This window comes from Thamnophis elegans, chromosome Z, assembly GCF_009769535.1.
Source record: "Thamnophis elegans isolate rThaEle1 chromosome Z, rThaEle1.pri, whole genome shotgun sequence".
Taxonomy (NCBI): Eukaryota; Metazoa; Chordata; class Lepidosauria; order Squamata; family Colubridae; genus Thamnophis; species Thamnophis elegans.
In genome coordinates this window covers 89,058,318-89,081,284 of record NC_045558.1, presented here as the reverse complement: position 1 = coordinate 89,081,284, position 22,967 = coordinate 89,058,318, and the positions used below count along the sequence as shown (strand labels likewise).

Genomic DNA, 22,967 nt, shown 5'->3' with positions numbered 1-22,967 from the left:
CTATTTCATTTTTCTATCTAAATAAAAATCAAGATAATAAAAAAGTAAGGCAGGAACAAAGGTGTTGTGCATTCCTACTGTGAAGCAATTATATCACCTTAAATTACCAATTTAAATTCCAACACATATGGCTGTAGGACTTTACGAGATATAGATGTAGCTAGAAAAATAGTCTAACAGAGGATTTAACATTTGATTAATATGTCTAGCCATGACTATCTGATACATAGTTAAACTAAAAACACATTAAAATAAGCTAAGTAAAACATTCCAATGGTTCTTATTAGGACAATAGTCATTACTATGAATTCCATACAGTTATTAAAGTGTTTACTTTCCCATACTTTAAAAAGCCCTTACACCCTTATAGGAAAAGGTGATCCTTCCAGGAGTTCCTATTCCCACCAAAATCACTCACAAGATTTATAGCCAACTTACAAAGACACAAAATATGTTCTAATTAATTTGAAAATAAACATTCAAGTCACTTAAACTGAAAGGTAAGGAAGAAACAAAGGTAGCTGAATTATGTGTTTAAATCCAAGAAATCAATATAGATTGAGCTCAGTTATCTTGTTTGTCGCCAAGTAACAAATACGTGCCAGGAGAAAAGTTCTTAGAAACGGCAATAATCATAGAGGCTACCCATCTTTTTTACTTTCTTTTGTACTTCTTTGTTGTTATGGTTGGTATTACTAATTCTGTAAATGAGAAATTCTGTATGTGGAAGGCTTTGAAATGATAATTTCTTTAGCATAACATGAAGTTCCAAATTATAGAGGGGGAAGGTTGCTGTGGTTATAGTCTCCATCACAAATGGCTCTCTCTTCCATTTTTTGGGAATGGCATCCATTTTCCTCCACAGTGCTACAGAACATTATTTTCTTGTATGCAAGAAATGTTGCAAGAGGAAAAACATAACATTCCTGCTATTTGTACAAAATATATGAAAAAAGCTTTTAAAATAGTAGTTGAATATTCATTCCTACATATGATATGAAAAATTATTTTGGAAACCAAGTGAAAAACCTGTTCAGTAGTGTAAGTTTTTTTTTAAATGTTGTTAAATACTATTTTAAAATTAACATTATGCAATGTTGGTATTATAAAAGTATATTTTATTAATCTTAATATTAGTACACTATGCCATTCCATGAACAATAGAATCAAAAAGTCAAATCACTAATTAAAAAACAATGGAATGAAAAAAAATTCTGCAAGGATTTACCAAATGTGCATTGAGCTCTTACAGATTTGCTTGATTGACAAGAGCTCATTTGTCACTGCCACTGCAACCCTGCAGTGATTACTCCAACATATTTATTGTAATCTACTAACCCCCGCCCCCCCAAAAAGAAATAAAACCCCAGAACCGCAAGGAAAATGAAGGATATACATTATTGGATGAGAATATAGTTTAAATCAATGTTTCTCAACCTTGACCAGTTTAAGATACGTGAACTTCAATTCCCAGAACTCCCCAGTCAGCATACAAAATCCACACATCTTAAAGTTGGCAAGGTTGCAAAACACTGATTTATATAATACTCTCAAAAAGTGAAAATAGCAAAGTAATTCCCGATTAAACAGTGTGGAAGAAACCTATGAAAGTAGGTACATGTTTAATAAAAAAACAAAAACGAATCTGATATTTGTATGCTCAATTACCCGAAAGAACAAGCCAGAAATGAAAAGCAGGCACACGCACACAGAAGCAAGGTATCATGCCAATTTTCATATTGAAAGCTCATTTTGCTAATCAACTTTAATAGTTCACATGAAATTATTTGATACCTAAAATATAAGGACTGTAAGGACTTTCCAAGTCAAGATGCTATCAGTTCCAAGCACCTACTGTTGTTTTCATAGAAATTTTATTGAGGCAATAAAATCAAGCAAAATACATTTAGCAAACATTTTATACTCATTACAGTAACCATATAACATAATACATTATTTGTCAGCATAATAAGCCCAGTAGAGCTCTACCTATTGACTATCCCCATTCATGGGTTCAAATGTGCATTGTATCTTTTTTTTATCAGCAGAAAGCTATCAAAACAGCCTCAGCTCATATGTACTGCAAAGAGAATAAATGTATTTGCAATATGATAACCTAGCACAGTGTTTCTCAACCTCAACAATGTTAAGATGTATGGATATCAACTACTAGAATTCACCATACTAGCTATAGAATTCTGGAAGTTGAAGTCCTCACAACTTGTTGAGGTTGAGAAATACTGATCTAGCACACAACTTACAAACATGTTATAACCATGAAACATGTTTGTATGCATTGTTTTTATTGTCACTCCCCAGAGTGACAGTAGTTTCTTCACATGTCAATCATATCAGTGATGGTCTCAAGGGCAAAATGGGCTGTGTCATTTGGAAATGTTTGCAAAAAATAAGCTATATATGTTTATAGTGTACTGTTTTCAAGAAAAACAAAAGCAAAGGATTTTCAAACTGTAAGATTAGTAAAAAGGCTCAAAAATAATTCATACATAATCATGAATTCTAAAAAAGTGTAGAACATCATAGTTCATATTTACCATGCCATTCCACCATACAACTGATGGAGTATAACTCCAATCCTGGATTTAAAAATAGTGCAGCCATCCCTCCCAGAATGAAACGGCTAGGAACTAATACATTCCCCAGTGATCTGAAGAAAGATAAACTCCACTTTTGTTTTGGAGTCCACTAAAATTTTATCAGTCCTTATATTTTGGTATGAAGATATCAATCCTTATGTATAAGATAGGCAAACTAGCATAGTTTCTTGGATTAAAAAAGAAAACAGTTTTCTATCAAACATTTACAAAACCCCAAAACCTATGATAGCCCACTTACATGAAATTATTTATATGTCTGCAAAATATCCTTACAATATAAATGTTCCCCTTGAACACAGTTGTGTATTATACTGTTACATTTTCAAGATTTTCTTACGTCACTGAGTAGAAGAATATATTTGACTCACATATGTGCAGTTCCCTTATTATGATAAAAGCAACTTCACTGAGATTTGAACCTGAACAGAAAACACTTTTTTACTTGTTTCTCATTATCTTTATTAAATTTCTATAGAAGCACGTTATAGAAGTAACTCAGAGAATACAGTGTACAGTTTTACTTCTTTTTTTCTATTTGAACAATAGTGTCAGGTTGCATTGGTATATTCTTTGGGATTATGACAAATTATCAGAACATGTAAAACTTTTATGAACATTTTTGTGTAATGCGCTGGGCCAGTAGATTTAATTATTTTAGTGTCCAGCCACAGAAAAATGGAATCTTGGTAGCAATAAATATCAAATAGCTCCTCTGCTTTATTGTAGGACAATGCAATGAATGCACATATGACATTTGCTATAATGCGCATCAAATTTATAAGTATATATTCACTTTGGATATTATTTATAGTACAAATGCATAATCCTTTACCTATCCTAGCTTTTCCCAGAGAATCCAGGCCACTGTAAATTGGCAAAACTTTGGATATAAGAATCTACTAATGTTTCTTCTTCCTATGATACTCAAGATTCTCCAGGTACAGAGAATGGTGATCAAATCCAGTTTAAAGTTTCTAATCTAGATATTTGCTTTGTCACCAGTATAATAAATTTAAGAATAAAATGATATTATCATGATATTAAAGGGGACATGGTCACTGGCACAACGCTCTTAACAACAGAAGATATATTTATTTCTATTAAGATGGAGGTCCAAACTTGGGATAAAAAGATTAGTGAAACATCTTCTATTCCTCTTCTTAACAATGAATATTAGCAACAGTGTATTTGGTTCTGATAACTTTATAAATAATGTAACAATCATGTCTAGTAAACTGTACAGCAACAAGACACTGATCTTGAAATCAAACTTTAAATTACAGTATAACTAAAAAAAAAAACCCTGAAGAACAAGTATTAGCTGGAAAAACTTTCCATTCTAGAGCTCTGTGGTATTGAATACTCTCAGATACCCAAAGAACTCTTGGTTATGAAAACCACTGAAACGAATTCATAAGTGTAGGAAACCTTATTCGCTTGCTATTTTTCTAAATCAGAAATGATTGGAAATCTGTTATCCTTATGTGAATATTATGCAATTTATACATAATCACATTTAGGAAGAACTCAGGTAGAATTTAAAAGCTGGAAAAAAATGTTCCAACAGGAAGAAAAAAACTCTCTGAAAATGTCAGAGTTCTGATTTGGAAAAATAAGAGAAATACAAGTATATCCACTATTCAATTTTTAATTTTTTTTTCCTGAAATCCTCTCTTAATTATTTACATGCTAATGAAAAAAAAATCCTTCACATTCTTTATGGTGACAATAATTAATCAGAATGATAACAGCAGGACAAATATTAGAATTATATGGTGACTGGTATCTACTTTATAAAGCAAAGTCACCATAGAATTAAGTACAAAAAAATCTGCATTGAATGACTGCTGGTGTAGTATCTTGATCAGCTATGATGACCAAGATTACAGTAAAAGCCCTATAACAGATATTACGTCTGGAGCTTTTCCAATCTGTACATCTGCAATAAATGTTGGCAACAATTTCTGGAGCATCAGACTCATATAAAACACAAGAATTCTCCTTTGTATGTACAGCATAAAATGGAACATTTGCCTGTTTTAGTTTTCCAGATCACACACATATCATAATTTGTGTCCTCAGAAGAATATCTGTTTGGCATCCCCAGGACTCTGCTCCATAGGACAATAAGGACATTTTAATCTAAGAATAAAGAAAATATTAAAGTTAGCCGCATAATGCCATGTAAATAGCCACACTTGAAGATAACACATTTAAATAACTAATACTTGACATTTCTTATGTCACTTCAATATTTGGTTTGTGATTCAACAATATTGAAACAAAAAGTCAAAGAACAACTAGAGACCAAGATTTACAATATAAAATCAGGGTTAAAACTGAGAAAGAAGAAAACCATCATATACAACTTCTACCATGTCTATTTAATAGATTTTAAGTAGATCTCTTAAGTAGATGGAAAACCTATACCCAAACCAATAATTAGATAGAATGAAGAATTTAGGATTGCTGTAAAAATGACAAAATGAGACTTTGAGAAGTATACAGAGACATCTGCTGGCCAAAAAACAGCACTAAAATCTTGATTAGAATCAACTGTCAGGATCATGTGACACCTATTGGTACAACAGCTTCACTTAATACATTTCCTGGACCATTTCAAACACAAGCTATCATCTTTAGCACATTCTAAAACACTTTTAAACTTTGGGCTCTTGATTTTTTTGAAGGGAAGTGTTATTCTTCCTTTAAATCAGTTTCATGATATACTAGTCTTTACTATTGTAAGTAATGAAAGTAAGCCATTCTCCTCTATGAAAACAATTATGCCCTAGAAATTATCAAAGTAATTTTAAAAATGATTTTGCTTTCATTTTCTGCTGCAGTGATGAGAAAGCCATTTAACTGATTATGTGAAAAAAGGATGTGGAAGTGAGATTTTTATATTGGGTTGCCTTAAGAGCTTATAAAAATAATGTGCCCTGTTATTTTATATATCTATCCTAAACCATTCCAGACTTATCAGTCAATATAGATCAGGGGAGTTAAACTTATGCCTTGGGGCCAGATGTATCACACGCTGGCCATGTCCACCCCCGGTTTAGTGAAAGGGGGAAAAGTTATGTGACATTATGAGTTTGACACCTGGGATATAGATAATACCAGGCGCAATGGACAAATGATATGATTCCTTAAAGGAAAATATACTTTTTCAAAAATCTCAACTTAAAAAAAAAGAACACTCCAGCTACCTTCTCTGTACTACAATATAAAGAAAATGTGACTAAAAAAAGAAACAGGAATCCAAAACAGAAGAACCTCCATTTCTCTCTTCATTTACCACAGTTGTTTTCTATCCTTGTCATTAATATTGCCAATCCAACTATTTAGTAAAGAATATCTAGATGGCTGAATCCTTTTAAGTACAATGGATTTTATTTACTGCTTCGTTGTACTCTTAAGAATGTGCTGCAAGCAACTCCACTTCTGGTTAGAAGCCAATGTTTGCTTTGTGTCAAAAATTCTCCCTACATTTAAGGACAGAAATCATAATTTACTTGAACACTTTGTACTCTATTTCATGTCACTTGGAACATCATTTCCAACTAGGAATCTTTTAGATATTGAAATGTTAGCTGTACAATATAAGAGCTGTATCATATCAGATGCTATAAAGTATTTTTTGGTGTATAAGATGCACCAGACTACAAGACACACCAGAGGCAAATTGAAGAGGCAAATTAAAATAAAAACGTTTTTGCACTCTGTAGACCTCCCAAAAGCGGCCCATTTTTTGTGAAAACAGGTCCATTTGTCTTCTTACCAATATTTGTTATAATTCACACTCATTTCCAAATAGATATTAAATTAAAAATTAATTCAATTTTTTCTGTGAATTGAATGTTGACTTACTTGCTACCATTAAACATTTTATTCAGAGCATCTCTTGATATAATATGACCACAAACTAGCTTCATGGGTGGGTTGTTATCTGTTGTTTGTTGACGAAGGATGGGGCAGGCAAATATTGAATGATACCAGCACTTTTTGCCAAGGTCCACTTCAATCTGTACAAAACAAAGATGCAATCACTAACTGTTTCAGATCAATGATTTATATAATATTACCCCAGGCATATTGATTGGAAAGCATCATAATTGATTGGAAAGGATCATAATTGACTGGAAATGCTTCAACTGCTTTCCACTTCCCACAGGTGTTTCAGGCAATTTATAGGAAAGTTAAAAGGCCTCATGATGATTGATATGTATAACATCTCTTGTTTTCTCCTTGCCACAAAATGGCATTTTCCAAGTAACGTAAAATAAGGATAGATGTATAACTGCTTGAAAAAAGGCAATGACTGTATTAGTTGTCTCTTCACGAGATTAATATAAGGAAAGACACTTTGACTTTCTGTCACCTCACTTCTATAACCCAATACCTCAATAGATGACAATGGCTGTAAACAGAGACTGCTATGCTATACCTTAATTGAGCAGTGGAAGCAACTGCACATATCTACTTGGTCTACCTGGATTCCTCTTTTCGTCTTTCCTCTATTATTTAAAATCATCAAAAATGTGAACTATTGTTTACAATTTAGGATGAGCCAATTCCACCAGAAGTCTGATATACTCTTGTTTGAACACATGCACTTTTGAGTCAGACTTGATTCTTGATGACTACATGAGTAAGTGCAAACCTTTTTTATTGGCAACATTTTTGGGACATGTTTGCCATTTCCTTCTTCTCACCGTTGAGAGAAAGTGATAGGTTCAAAGTCACCTAACTGGTTTCATATCTAATGTAGGAATAGAACTCATAGTCTACTTGTTCCAGCCTGATGTCTTTAACTATACACTAAACTGGCATTCATAAGACTTATTAATAGTGCTAAATAATAAAACAAAATCTAGATAAAACACTAATAAAACAAATACTTTCATTTATTTTAATATCCATAAAATAAATATCAAACATTTCTGGGCTATAAAACATGTAATTCTTTTTCACTTAACTTCTTTAAATAATTTACAAATAAATCTAAAATAACTGATTAAGATGCCTTTTGAACAAGGTGTTCCAGCAATATGGATCTTCCTATTAAATGACTAACATCTGCAATCTTCTCCCATGTATGTTATTATACCCCTTCTAGAAGAATGACATATTTTGAAAAATATTTAAAAAGACAGAATATTATATTTCCCCTAAAAGAGAAATGGAAATCTTAAGGGAGACAAAAACTCAGTCCCAGCTCCCTGCCCCCAGCAGATATTTGGTGCTCATTAAGAAGGACTGCGCCAACCTATCTACAAAACAAAAGACCTTCAGATTTAGGATGATGGGATTAGCCCTCACTCAAGAGCCAAACCAGAACAAAGCCATTAAGACACAATAGAAATTGCCCACAGAACACAAGCTTCTTCATTACATCATCAACCTCCAAGTTTCAACCAAACTTTGACACCCTCAGCTGTGACCCCTGCATAGGCCCATAGGAGTCTGACAGCAACCAATAGAATACATGCTCTTGCCACAGGAACAGGAAGCTCAAGTTCAAAGCTCAGAGAGGGTATAAATAACCCCACTGTCCATTCCATATGGTCAACTGCATCAGGACCATGTGCTTGATGGATCTGCTTCATTAAACTATCTTTCCAATCAGCCTCCATGTTTCCAGTGTCTTTCTCCCCACTTGGAACTGAACCAGATGGACATTTCTTCCAACAGTGCCAATATGTTATCACTATCATCAAATAACTACAGATGTTGCTTGCCTGTAAATTAAATTGATCACATTACATAATGAAAATAAAATAAAACATTCATTATTCTAAAAGTGTATTTTGCTAAAATATCTTGGTTTGGGGGTATTCTTAAGAGAAATAAAATTAAAGTTACAATGTGATTTGTGCAAAGCTCTAATCCAAATATTTACATGATAGTAATAACTCCCATTTCAGGTTAAAAAAAATATCTATTTAGATACAAAAAATTACTCACTGGTAATTCATCTTTCTGATTCCAAACACCAGTGCACTGTCTTTGTTCTATCACAGCTTTTATATTAATTAGAGCTGGCAATGCTACACAACCTGCTGAAAAGCTGAAGAAAGCAAAATATTAAAGTTTAATACCGTTAAATTTCCCTTAAATAGTACATTTAGTAAAACATGTATTTACCCAAAAGAAAGATTCCCTTCTCCCCACGTCACACCATCCCCCCATTATTAGCCATCAATTGGGTGTTACCTTACATTTGTTGAGAAAGATACTGACACAATGAATGGAAGAATAAATTATGCAGACATTAGTGTTAAAAATTTGAATGAGTTTGAGAATAAGCTGAAGATAAGCAGTTGCTTGAAAGGGGTGGTTTGCAAAATGAATGTAATTATTTTACAACATGCATTTTTGTTTTATTTTTCTTTCTTTTCTGTACAGGTACTTCTTTCCTTTACTTCAGTTCCATTCAGTTTGCCTGCCCTCCTTTTCCTTCTTCTCCTATTAGGGCAACTATATTTTGCTCTTATCTCTTTTCCAAACTTTTTTTTTATTTTTATAAAAGAAGGGAAGGGAATCTGTGCTTATGTATTTATGAGTACAATGTGAAAAATAGTCTGTGTGAGAGGCGATTGTTGGTATAAAATGGTTGTGGTCCAATGGATTTTGGTGTATCTTCATATATAGGCAAGTAATTTTAATTCTATTATTGTTGTTTTATTATCATCACTATCTGGCCCCTTCCTTGCTTCAGGAGTGTGACTACTGATAAGTATTAAAATAAATATATGATATGCATGCATTTATTGCCTGGGGGGGAAGATAATCTTCAAGGTTATTTTCATGTGGCTCAGGCAAGTCTGACTTAATAACAATACAATAGAATCATTTAGCAGTACACCGTTATTTGTACAGGTAGTCCTCAACATATGACCACAATTGAGCCCAAAATTTATGTTGTTAAATAAAAAAATTGTTAAGTGAGTTTTGCCCCATTTTACAACTTTTCTTGCCACATTTGTTAAGTTAAACAACTGCAGTTGTTAAATTAGTAACATGATCGTTAAGTGAAACTGGTTTTCCCATTGACTTTCCTTATCAGAAGGTCGCAAAAGGGGATCACATGACCTCGGGACACTGCAACCATAAAAAATATGAGTCAGTTGTCAAACATCCAAATCAGAGGTGGTATTCAGCAGGTTCTGACCAGTTCTGGAGAACCAGTAGTGGAAATTTTGAGTAGTTTGGAGAACCGGTAAATACCACCTCTGACTGGCCCCACCTCAATCTCTTCTCTGCCTCCTGAGTCCCAGGTGATCGGGAAGGAATGGGGATTTTGCAGTAACCTTCCCCTGCCACACCCACCATGCCACACTCACCAAGCCATGCCCACAAAACCAGTAGTAAATTTTTTTGAATCCCACCGCTGATCCAAATGTGAAATCACAGGACCATGGGGATGCTACAATGGTCATAAGTGCGAAAAATAGTCATAACTAACTTTTTTCAGTGCCATTGTAACTTTGATCAGTCACTAAACAAACTATTGCAAGTTGAAGACTACCTGTACTTTTTTTTTCAATGTTTTTTCTCTTTTTCAGTGAGAATAATCCTACATTCGCAATAAACTTCTTTGTGAGTAAGTATGATAATATATTCTAAATTATATTAAGAATGTTATCAGCATTGCCAAATAACATAAGAACCTTACTATAACAAAGGTTTTTTTTCAGATACCAATTTAAAACAGAATAAAAATAATATCATGCATTCATCATGCTATTGTTTGGGTATAAAGTTACCATTGTAGAACAACAATACTCAAATGTAATGCAAAATCAACTTTACTTTAAAAGCAGAATGCATTTTATGGAAATAGATTTGGAAAATGTACAAATAGGTAGTCTAAATACTATACAACTTCATTTTCATGACTGGCCAAAATTAAGTCAAAACAGAAAATAAAATAGCAAAGTATAACTTAGAATACAGCCTAAGACATAGTCATAACTTTCTCACATTGTGAAACTTGCTTAAGGCACATCATACCACCATTCTCTAGGACAGGACAGAAGGGTATCAAAACAACACTTGATGGCAACAGTACCCAACTCTTCGACTCTTTCAGTTTCACAAAATACAGCCTGTTTATGAAACCTCACAAATCCAAGCAAAATATGGTTTTTTCCAGACAGTTTCTGGAACAAACGGCTTGCAACTATTTCAAACCATAAACAGCTCTCTGAAGCAGCAGGCAGAAAAGTAACCACTTGATTAAAATTGATTTTAAAAATACATACATCAACTGATTTCACAATTTTTGATCAACCTAGCATTTACCCATTAAAAAGCAACATATTCCCTATTGTTAGAAATGGCAGAGTTAATTAGAATCAAATAAACCTTGAAGGATTGTCATACTCAGCATCCACATAGCATGACATGTTTTCTCAGATTCTGTCAAAAATACAATTGTTTACTAGCTTTAATTCTGATATGGAATTATTTGTACTTGAATATGAGGTTAATACTACCTTTTATTCAATTTAGAAAGGGTTCAAAATAGGTTTTTTTAGTTAGGACTTTAAGATTTTTATACTGTTTATGCTAATTTTTTGTAGAGGGTTGGATTTTATTTTTGGTAACATATTATAGAATTTATATAGCATATATATATATAGAATTTTGTTAAAAAGAGAAACAAGTAGATAATTCAACCTGAAAATGGATGTAACATGAAAAGCCATACCTAACGCTAAGAGGTGATTCAATTGAGAGTCCCAATAATGCACAAGCATCCCTTGTAAAAATGTCACAGATGTCTGCCCATTGATTTGCATCTAGTAAATGGACATATGGAGAATTTTCAATTCCTTGCCTCAGGTATACAAGACTTCCCATCAAAATTTGAATATCTGCAAAAGGTTAAAAAATGTAATTTAATTATTTTATAGCAGACACATACAATTATATAGTCTTTATTCTAAAAACTTTAATATATATTGAACATGTAAAAATTGATAATTCACTAGCAATATCTCATTATTTGACTCTTTCAATTATTGATAATGATTTTTGGGATGTGTACTCTTTTTAATTTGCACTCAAAGTTCTTAAGTTATTTTTTTAAATCTCCCCCACATGGCACTTTAGAAAGAAAAAACAGAAGTGTTCTTTTATGTAGCTTAATTTTTATAATTACAATCAAGATTTGTAGCTTTAGAATTCTCTAGGTAGCCCAAATGTTATTGGACTCTGTTTTCTCTTTTACCTATTGGGTAGACAATTAGAACATTTCAAGAAACTCTATTATTTTTTAGCATTATTATTTTTCAGTTCTGATGCACAATCTGAAAGTGAACAAGTGCAACAAAATTTCTAAACACAGGGTCTGGGCTGTTCAAAAACACTGGGAACAGAAGTTTTTAGTTACATAAAAAGCAATCACTTTAAAAATAAGCAGTTCTATTTAGTGATATACATGAACAGTTGTTTAATTCTTAAATGAACCTAAGTGATTCACAATGTAGTTTTGCATTTATTTAATCAAGAGTAGTCCCTCTTTTTGCTCGAAAAGAAAATATTTTCAAGAATGGGCAGGAATCCAAAAAATAGTATTATAAGGCAGTGAGAAAAGATTTATTAAAAAAAGAAAATGAATGGGCCATTAAACCACCACTGTTTGAACCTTTGGTTGGCTAAACCAGCTCTCAGACTCAGGAACAAAAAAAGTATCCTTGCAAGAAAGCATTCTAAAAAAAGTTTTCATAATTAGATGTGTTCTGTCTCTAAAGTTTTATACAAAAGCACTAATATTTGTCAATAAATTAAAAAATTAAAAAACCTGCAAGAAAACTATTTAGGGCAGTAAAATATTTGCAGAGAATTCAATATATGCAGCTTTTAACTTGAAATAATGTTTGGTACCTAGCATATAGTATTTCATATTGCTTACCTTTCTGGTGATTGAGAGCAAATGGTTGAAAGTTTTTTGCATACTGCAATGCTTCTCTCTGATTTGCAGTTCCACCCATTAATAAACTAATAAAATATAATCTATGCAGCTTAAACTCTAAGGAACTATTCTGTGTCATAAGCATTTCTCTGTTTGAAACAGCCCACCTAAGAAATAATGGGATAATTAATTTTAAGAAAAGAAAAAACAGGAAAATTAGTAATTAGGATAATGGTTTACCTATTTTACATTTGCCTGAGGTCACTAAAAACTAAAATAAAGTTATTTACTATGTTTCTTATATCACTAGTATACCTCCAGCAAGCAGTAAGCAATACTGCTTTCTACAAATGTAGGTATCTTGGATTTAGACTGTAAAATGAAATTTCAAGTTAATGTCCAATATTTTGCAATGCAGCTTGCAATTCAAAAAGCATTTCATAGAAACTGATTAACAGTTTCCGATAGCTGCCATCCAGTAAGAGCCAGAATTCCAGAGAAATTTCTCTGTTTTGTAAAAAAACCTACTTACTTACAGTTCTGTGCCAAATATGAATGGTCTCTAGGGAACTGGATAGAGATATTTTATTAACAGCAAGAAGCTGACATTTCCCCCACTGGGTCATAATGTGCCAAACTGACCTCCACATGAGCAAGGAGTTGACAAATATTTTCTAAACAAATAGCTGTTTTATCTGCAAGGTTGTTAAAAGATCTTTTATCACTTTCATTTATTAATATGCATTAACAAACTATTAGTATCTTGGCTCAGATAATGTATAATAAGTAAATATTAAGCTTCTACAGCAGACTTCCAAAAAACACCCTGTTATTTGGAGCAATGCTTAAACGCAGGAGTCCTGCAGGACTGGTTCCAAGACAGAGTTGTAATGGTAATCATTATCAATTTCAGAGGCCTTCATTTCTATTAATCTGTTGTCCTATAATCTCATTACAACCTTGTTCATCAATTCCAAAACTGTAATTAAAAGAAAAATCAGTTGTGGTTTGATACATCTCAGAAATGAAAGTTGCTGAAGTTCTACTGGATATCTTCTCACAGGAGTCTGAGGATATCAAAACAAAAGTTTCTTTTCCACACATATTGAAACCCTCTCTCTGGGAAAGTCTGGAGAATGCATTAAAAACAAGTTTGGAGATCAGGGAAATGCTTCATCTTGTCCCTATGGAAGAATTGTACTAGCAATTCAGAAGCAAATTAACTAGTGCAACTCTTTCTCCAAGGCTGAGAGGAACATGAATTTCTCTGCCCATACCATTTATTTATTTATCTATTTATCTATTTATTTGTTTGTTTGTTTGTTTGTTTCTAAGCAGCATTTGCACAATTCTTGCCATTCCAGAGCAGAAGAGTTGATTTAGTGTAGTAGAACTTAAGAAATCCTTGGAATTCTTAAAGTTAGTAAGGAGCCTTGTAAAAAACTGAGAGTAGCATAGAATTCTGGAGGAATACAAGTTGCAAGGCTCCAAATGGATTTTAATAATATCAAATAAAGTGAGAAGGAAGCTGGATAATTCTCATGTTTTCCTAAACATTTGCTCCCGTGTGATTTTTTTTCCGTGACCCATCAAAACCGCGGTCCACTAAAGCGCGCCCGACGAAAGCGCATACGTGACGTCATCAGCAGCGCGATGAAAAAAATTAAAAATAAATTAAATTAAAATTAAAATAAAATTAAAGCAAGCCGATTCACATAAAGGTAAGGGTTAGGTTTAGGTTTAGGGTTAGGTTTAGGTTAAGGGTTAGGGTTAGGTTTAGGGTTATGTTACGCATTAGGGTTAGGTTTAGCGTTAGGTTAAGGGTTAGGTTTAGGGTTAGGTTAAGGGTTAGGTTTAGGGTTAGGTTTGGGGGGGTTAGGGTAAGGTTTTCGCTTTAATTTTAAATTTACCGCTCACAGCGCGATGTTTTCGTCGCGCTGTGATGACATCACGTACGCGCTTTCGTCGAGCGTGCTTTAGTCCACCGCGGTTTTGTGGTGGAACCTTTTTTTCTACTCTCTCAGGCACATGAAATATAAGGGAGATGCTAAATAATTACTATATCATAAGGAATGTTAGAATGTTTTCTTAGAAAATAGTTATTTGTGAAGTAATGGCATTTATAGGTATTGTATTTTTCGGTGTATAAGACGCACCTTGTCCCCCCAAAAAAGAGGCTGAAAATCTGGGTGCATTTTATACACTGAATACAGCATTTTTTGCCTCCCAAAACCCTGCCCCATCACCAAAATGGCCGTGCAGGGCTTTTAGAAGGTTTTCAGAGAGCTCCTGGAGGTGGGGGAAGGCAGAAATGAGTGAAAAACGGCCGTTTTTTAATTCATTTTTTCCCGCCAGCCCCTAGGAGTACTCTATAAGCCTCCTAAAGGCTATGCATGCAATTTTGTTTGATAAAAAATGGGCCCATTTTCATGAAAAACGGACCTCTTTTTGCTCATTGGGGGGACAGACCCCCAGGAGCACTCTGCATGCCCCCTAAAGGCTATTCATGCTTTTTTTTAAAAGGGGGGGGGGCGTTTTTGCAAAAAACATTTTTGTGAGGTCTGCAGAGTATAAAAAAGTGACATGGCCGTTTTTCAGAGTTTTGTCCTTTCAGCATTCCCATGATCATGTGATCAAAATTCAGATGCTTGGCAATTGGTTCATATTTATGGCCGTTGCTGTGTCCCAAGATAATATGATCCCCTTTTGTGATCTTCTGACAAGCAAAATCAATGAGGAAGTCAGATCCACCTAACCACCAGGTTATTAACTTATTAACTGCAATGATTCACTTAACATCCGAGGCACTAAAAGTCATAAAATGGGGCAAAATTCACTTAACAAATGTCTCACTTAACAACAGAAATTTTAGGCTCAATTGTGGTCATACATCAAGGACTACTTGTACTGCCAAAGCAGACAAAAATTTGAAAAACAGAAAAATACAAAAACACTTATTTTTTCTTTCTGTATATATCTGCTTATTATACCCCACAATACAAAAAGTAATTTGGAATTCACAACTTAGGAAACAATATGAAAAGTAATAACTCTGCAGTAAAGAGTAGCCTAATATCAGGCTTCCATGGGGACCAACTTTTTTTAGAAATTTAAGAACAGATGTAACAGGTGGTCCTTAACCAAAGATGGTAATTGAACCTAGAATTTTCATTGCTAAGCAATATATCAAGTGGCTGCTTGCTCATTAACCTGGCAATCCTGACAGTCCCCCTTGCTGTTGTTAAGCAAGGATTGTGGGTCACTAAGCATGGACCTCCTCATAATTTCCTGCTGGCTTCCAGCAAGCAAACTCAATGGGAAAACCATATATGGCACTCAGAATACCAAAAGAGCACAACCTTGAAGGGCATGCTATCGTTTTATCTTTAGTTAGTCAGTTCTCAATTGCAGGGCTCAGCTTAATATTGCATGAGTGTACTGTACTATTTGGCTGATACTGATTGCTTACTCAGAAAATGCCATATTCTATGGAAGAAAGACAGTTCCTGCTACTTATTAGAATTATCCAATCTCTATCTTTCAGTTGAGGCAGGATATATAAGATTTTGTACACATTTATTTAGTTCTAAACCCCAACATACACAAATTTATTAAAGGAAAATATTCTTAGATTTTAGCTAAAGACTTTTCAAACAGCTGAATAACTCACTCCAGTGCAGGTCTCAAAACTCTAACTTTAAGTGCTTCCAATATTCGGTTCAGCTCCACAAATGGTTGCTTTTGACTTTGGTCTATAGAAAGTCCAGACTCCTGAAAAAAAAAGTTATAGTCCATATCTATTAGTTATCAGAGTATTTTTCACATTAATATCATCTATGATTATTAAATAAACATATTATTTTGCCTCCACATTCTGGCTGCAATTACCTGACAAAGCTCCTCAGCTACGTCTAACATTCCTTGCCGGAAAAAGTGTTCAACCATAACTTCATTCAGAATCCTCTGGCTATCAGCCTGCCAACATCCATCTATTCCAACACTGCTAATGTCAGAGTCAAAATTCTGTGAATTAAAAAATGACAATTAAGTCTAGAAGAAACATTTTTTTCTGATTTTATTCAAATGCTAATATACAAACTATCCAACTTTCAAACTATTTCATCCGTTACCCAACTACTGTATCTCCTATATTCAAACCATATTTTAAAACTGCAGATAGACAGAAGGGACTCCAAACTCATTTTCCCCATCCCCACAAATATAGGAGTTGAAGAATTCCTATATTCACATTTAATTTATGTAAGGCATTGTGGAAGAGTTCGAACTGAAGCAGGAGATACTAGTTTTCATCATAGGACATAGTTGAACTTGCTTACAAATATTGTCTCCTATATAAAAATGCTTTTTGGATCATTGTACTTTTTTAACTTAATCTTGTAAGACAATATATTACTGCTATTTATCTCACAGCATGTGTCTTGTGATCTGGTTATAGAATTTGGTAGAAAGAATTTCTACCACTTCTTTGACTTGGTCAGATCACAAATGAGATTATACTATTCAATTGGTGTGCCCCCAGCATATTATGGATCCAATAGTTTCCGAGATGAGTTGAGTAGTTTTACAAATATTTAGTAGGCAAACTCATCAAAATAAATCCTAGTTGATCATAGGAAATGCAAGGTAATCTGGGCACTTGATGAAATCACTCCCAAACAGCCCTTGATAACAGCTGCTGGCAGTAAGAGAGGCAAAATGCTGTTAGCTATTGCTTACTGTATTATATTACTGTATTGCTTACGCTCCATTGTGAGGTTGAACCAATATGGAGAGCACCAGCCCAGCTACTGCATTCATATTCAAATATCACACTGAGACAAATAATCATTTGCGATGATGGGTATGAATAATAGTAGATCTGTGCATTATCTCCCCTCTTCAATTTTTCAGTTGAAATTAGTTAAAATTTGTTACATTCTGACAATATTAAATAAAACAGGAACAAAACTAAAGCATTTGAAGATTTGGAATGGGGGCAGAGGTTATGTGAGCTGTGGCTGACATGGTATTTTTAATATTCTTATTAGTTTCAATCAAACCCTAAAATATAACAATTAAATTATTGGCGGGAAAATTGATATCCACAGAACTTTACAAAAAAGTGCCTGACCATTAATTCACTACACTACAACCAAAGCAAGCTTTTGAAAGGATAACATTGCCATACATCAAAAACATTTCAGAAACAATCAACATGGCATCAACTACATGGCACCAACTAAAGCAATTTAAAACATCTTAAGTAAACTAAAAGACCTAGTAGCATAAAAAAAAAAAACCAGGAATCATTTATACAGAGTTGTCAAACTCATGGCATCACATTGTCATCATGAAATGTATTGTGACTTTTTTCCCTTCGTTAAGCCAACCATGGGCATAGCCAGCACGTGATGCATCCGGGCCGCAGGGTTGACATCCCTGATTTATAGCATACAGAAGGACTGCAAGAGCACCATATAGAACAAACAAGCGGAAGACTAGCATCCGTGAACATCAACTAGCAATCAGTAAATATGATGAAAACTCCTCAATTGCACAATACATGAGCAGACTTCCACTATGGTTTCATTTGGAAAACTGAGCATCCAAGACCAAACTAAGTTCAAAAATGTTAGCAAATTCCTAGAAGCCTGGCATTCAGACCAATCAGCCATCAACAGGCATAGAGAGATAAACATCTACATACCATTCAAAAGGGACAATCAAAAAGCTAAAAGACCAAAACTCCTCCTTGCCAGTAGTCAATACTCAAAAAAGCAAAGATGAACCCCAAGCTTAATACTAGACCAACAATCAAGTAATGAAAGAACTACCAAATAAAGACAGTAACAATAAACAAAGTTTAATCCAGGAACCACAAAGAACATTCCCACCAACACTAACAGGCAAGTCACTACAATATAAACCCAGAGCAAACCCCGCTCACATTAGCACTGATGATATCACTTAGTTGGGCAATGAAACATCTGCAATAAAACAATCAAGCTCAGAGAGTATCAAGGGCCTCACAGTTCAACTAGAGCTACAAATATTCTATGTTCTCCTTCATTGCTTCTCTTATTGAGACATCTGAACCCAGGCCCAGATTTGGCCTACACCCAGATGTTGCTCAAAGACAAAGTACCCCTAGTTACAGCACATATACCTAGGTTTTATGCAGCAACACAGAATATCTGTTGAACTCTGATGGGAGAATATCTTGAAATGCATTTTTCAACTATAATGCATTTAAAGTTTAGATATTACTTTGTGGATATTAATAACCTGATATGTTTATTTGTTGTAATTTTACACATGGTCATATTTAATATAATTTTAGTATTCATATTATAATTTATATAGGTTATATTCTGGATCCCACTTATAGATGTTAGGTTGTTTTAAATATATACTTTAACTCCATCTTATTTTTTTATTTTATTATCTGTACTGGTTTAGGACTGCAATAAATTAAAATTAAAATTGAATCGAAATTGATGCTTAAAATTAATACTAATACCTTATCAATTGCTTTCCCAACACGAGAAACACTACTGTGGATATCCTTATGATCCGAAGCCAATTTTTGAACTGTGTCCTTTATTCGTTTACAACATTGGGTCATAACAAGTGATATTGTACCTGATAGATCTTCATCTGGATCTAAATAGAAGAGAGAAAAATTAAAAATTAACTGCATTAAGAGAACCATCTCAAAAACCCAGAACCATCTCAAAAACCCAGACTTCATATGTTAATTTCAAAGACCTATACAACACAACAATGGATTACAAAATATGAATACAAAGACATTGTATTGCTATAGAAGTATTGTAGTTAGCTATAATCTGAGATTAATGTACTGCATCTAATACCAGTATATATTAAGTATATTAGCCATTACTACTACAAATTATTTACAAACTATGTTAAGAATCTATTCAACATCTTAAGAAACGACAAGCTCATTTAAGCTTATTTTCCTAAATTCACTTTAAATTATTAATCAGAATTATCAACTAGAATGGGGTGCTGTGGATCAATCCTGAAAACAACTATTCATCTTTGTTCTATTAGAACAGCAGCTAAAGGAACAAAACCATGTTATTTTAGTTTTCGCTATACATTTTTATAATCAATGCAGAGATTTTTTTTTCTAAGAGTTAATCATTTGCAATTTTGGTTTAGGTTGTCAGTTAATTCAATAACCTCAAATATGTAACAGGCGTCTGCCTGTTTTGCCAGAAAGTATTCAACATTGTATGCCAATGCTTCATATCCACATATACACAAGCTGAGTTTTTGTTTTCTCCATACTGTCTCTTTAAATGGACTAGTGGCCTAAGGAAAAAGCTTTCTTAAAGCTATTCCAAATTTATCCCAATCAATAGTTTTATGGAGTAGACCTGGTAATTTGCAATTAGGTGCTCCTGGACCCAATGCTGCTAGTGAGAAATATAAAATAACCCTGATAGTATGAAGGCCACTCACAATCACACATATTTGAAGGAGTAACAAACTCTATTGTATATTAACAATGTTAAGAATGAATAAATGCTGACCCCACTACCATCTTCCTCATTCTCAAAATGGCCTTTCAGGAAAGTTTGTGTAGGGATGTTGAATTTGTCAGAAGATATATGAATCATATCCTGCCCAATTAATTTTACATCATCAGTCATATGTATTTTGAGAATTTTTCCTGCTTTTTGGGGATGGGGAGAAACTGAAGATACAATTGTATTCTTTTAGTACTGAATGTTTGTAACATATTTCAGATAGTTCTAACTAATGGAAAAGTAAAGGACCAACATTGGGAGGGGCAGACTGCAGTGGACTTGAAAGAGGGATCTTATACAAAATTAAAGCCAACTATAAGGAAAAATAACTAAAGCAAGAGGGTTTGTTTTTACAGAAACTTCTAAGAATGAATCTGATCAAACCAAATGAAAAAGAAATGGACAGAATTGTTACACTGAAAGCACAGCAGATCACATGACTAAAAGCAAATTTAAAGGAAGAGATGACACATTCATAAAGCTTGAGAGGATGAGGAAATACAACAATACATACAAGACGACTGGGACAAAACAATTAAAGCAGCCAGAATAGGACTTGTATAGGGATTTGCCATCTTGCCTAATGAACTCTGATCCTATTTGTTTAACAGCAGTCCCGATAAAGGAAAAATTATGAAACATTGGCGATAAGGGTTTTTCTTTCGACCATGAGCTTTTTCAAAGAATACTTCTAATAAGGTATATGCCCCCCCCCCGCCAATATCTTACGAACACTTTATAGACACATTCATTAAAAAGCTGGGATTAGTTACAATTCCCTGCTGAGCACAGGGTCAATGGCAATTCTAGTAGATAACGCCGGTGGGGCGGTTTGTGAAACAGCCGACTTTTTAAGGCAAGCTTCACCGCTGAATTTCTACCCGCACAACTCTCGGGAGGAAAGAGCACTTCGGAACCGCTGGCTCTGAAGAGAAAAGGGGGCGAGCAGCACATACTTTCGCTCTGGAGGATCTCGCGGCGCAGCCCTGCCACGTACTGGATCAGCTCCTCTAAACTCCGCTCGCACAGCTGCCCGTAGCCGGAGAACTTCTGGAGCACCTTCTCTAGCTCGCGCTCCACCGTCACGCATTGGTCCATTGTCTTTCCCTCCGGCACCCGCTTGTCCCCTCGCCGACCAAGCAAGACAGTACGGCTCGGCCAGAGGACGCTCAACGGAGGAGCTCCGCGGAAGATAACCAAGGAGCGGAGCGAAGCGAAGCAGGTTGGCGAGTTGTTGTTTTTGCAAGGCAGCGCGGAGGACAGCTGAGGTCCACCAGCTAAATACTGGAGATGCGTCACAGGCAGCGCTGTAAACAGCCTGGAGGTCCTTCAAGGGGAACCTGGGAGTTTACGACTAAAAATAGAAAATGATCCGAACAACTCTTTCAACATCCTTGAAGGGGCTGCAAGATGACCGTTGCGGGACCTTTACATACTCCTTGTGTCCCGCTCAACCCTAAGGCATCTTGCTCATGAGATACTTGGAAAATCTTACAAGAAATGCTGCCGTTCTGAATAAATAATAGCTACCAACTAAGTCATACCAGTCCTAAGTAAAATGACGGGGTTTTTTCCCCACCGAAAATGTTATTTGATTGTTTAAAATTAAAATTAATTTCAAATTAAGTGAAGGGCTTGTGTCTATCTAGGATGTCGACTCTTATTTTTTCACGCGGCTGTTCCGCATTTAAGGCAGGCAACAGCTTAAACAGCTAAGACTGATCTCGCTCAAGCAGGATTTGAGAGCGCCCGAAGGGCTCTCCGAGACGCGGCTGTTTCTACAGGATCTCGTGGTTTTGACGGGCTGCTTGTGAAGGGGTTTTCCCTCAATGGGGCTCTTTAACGGGAGTTGGATCCGTTTACGAGAGGCCCCTAACAAAACGGAAGCGATTTTTTAAGGTCTTTCTCCCCTCGTTTAAACTTCCGTCGCGAGATGATTAGGTCAGCTTCAGGCTACACGGCGGGATTGTGTTTTTCTTCTGAGCTGTGTATATGAAACCTTCAGTAGTGGATTCGTCGAACTGAGCTATTGGGAGTCCCCTTTAAAAAAAAATAAAAATATAATCGATTCGTAGACTGGATTCAGAAAATCATGTTCTTCTCATCCTCTTCGTTGAATTTTTCTTAACTGTATTTAGTTGTGTTATCTTTGCTTTTCCGCCAAGCATTAATGTTTGTAATGGCTGTTATTCACTTTTGTAAAGAAAAAAAATCTTTGACCATACTTTAGTTCAGGCCATATGCTGCAGTTTAACAAAATGAGAAGATACAAGAGTCCTCCCTAGGGACCCTCAAACCAGATAAGTGCATTGAAATAAAATTTGGCCTTTAACCGTGTTTTTAACTCCCAGCTGGTCAGGTTTACATGCTGAGTAGTAAACCACCATTTACAAACTAATGGCTGAGTTCGTAGCTACTACTAGTCACATTGCAGTGTGCTTTACTGCAATGTGTGACCTTGGCCTGCAGTATTATTATTTATTAAATTTGTACTTTGCTCAACTGCTAACAGTACCACAACAATCAAATTACTATATAATGGATAGAAGATGGCAAAGCATATCAGAGCAGAGGAAGTATGGGTCAAATTCCAATGTGGCCTTGGGTGAAGAACCAGGTTTTCATTGCCTTTCTCAATAATAGCAGGTTCAGGTCTTAGAAGGTAATTATACTATCGAAAAGAGACTCCCCAGATATACAATATTATTTAATAAAATGAACAGGAACACACCATTGCTGAAAAGTTGAAGTGAATGTGCATATATTATGCAATGATTCATTATTCAATCAGAATAGAGCTGAAGGGACCTTGAAGGTCTTCTAGTTCAGTCTCCTATAACATTTCAGACAAGTGACTCTCCAGTT

The 22,967-nt window shown here is 34.7% G+C and overlaps 1 protein-coding gene across 1 annotated transcript; it reads right to left on the bottom strand.

The window, feature by feature from the left end:
• Nucleotides 1–2,966: 2,966 nt before the first annotated feature.
• Nucleotides 2,967–21,623, bottom strand: RMND5A (required for meiotic nuclear division 5 homolog A). The gene is made up of 9 exons (XM_032235698.1): nt 21,059–21,623; nt 19,064–19,206; nt 16,432–16,566; nt 16,214–16,314; nt 12,544–12,710; nt 11,338–11,503; nt 8,589–8,691; nt 6,492–6,646; nt 2,967–4,760 (listed from the first exon to the last, which is right to left on the bottom strand). The coding sequence occupies exons 1-9, from the start codon at nt 21,198–21,200 to the stop codon at nt 4,697–4,699; spliced, it is 1,176 nt and encodes a 391-aa protein (XP_032091589.1). The 5' UTR covers nt 21,201–21,623; the 3' UTR covers nt 2,967–4,696.
• Between the last annotated feature and the right edge of the window lie 1,344 nt (nt 21,624–22,967).

What these genes read in the sequence shown, in the direction of transcription:
- RMND5A (XM_032235698.1), bottom strand. Translation starts at nt 21,200, where the DNA reads ATGGACCAATGCGTGACGGTGGAGCGCGAGCTAGAGAAGGTGCTCCAG. An exon ending in TGCTCTCAATCACCAGAAAG is followed by an intron (nt 11,504 to 12,543) that starts GTAAGCAATATG and finishes AACCTTTTGCAG; the next exon opens with ATATTCAAATTTTGATGGGA. An exon ending in ATCAGAAAGATGAATTACCA is followed by an intron (nt 6,647 to 8,588) that starts GTGAGTAATTTT and finishes TGTTTTGTACAG; the next exon opens with ATTGAAGTGGACCTTGGCAA.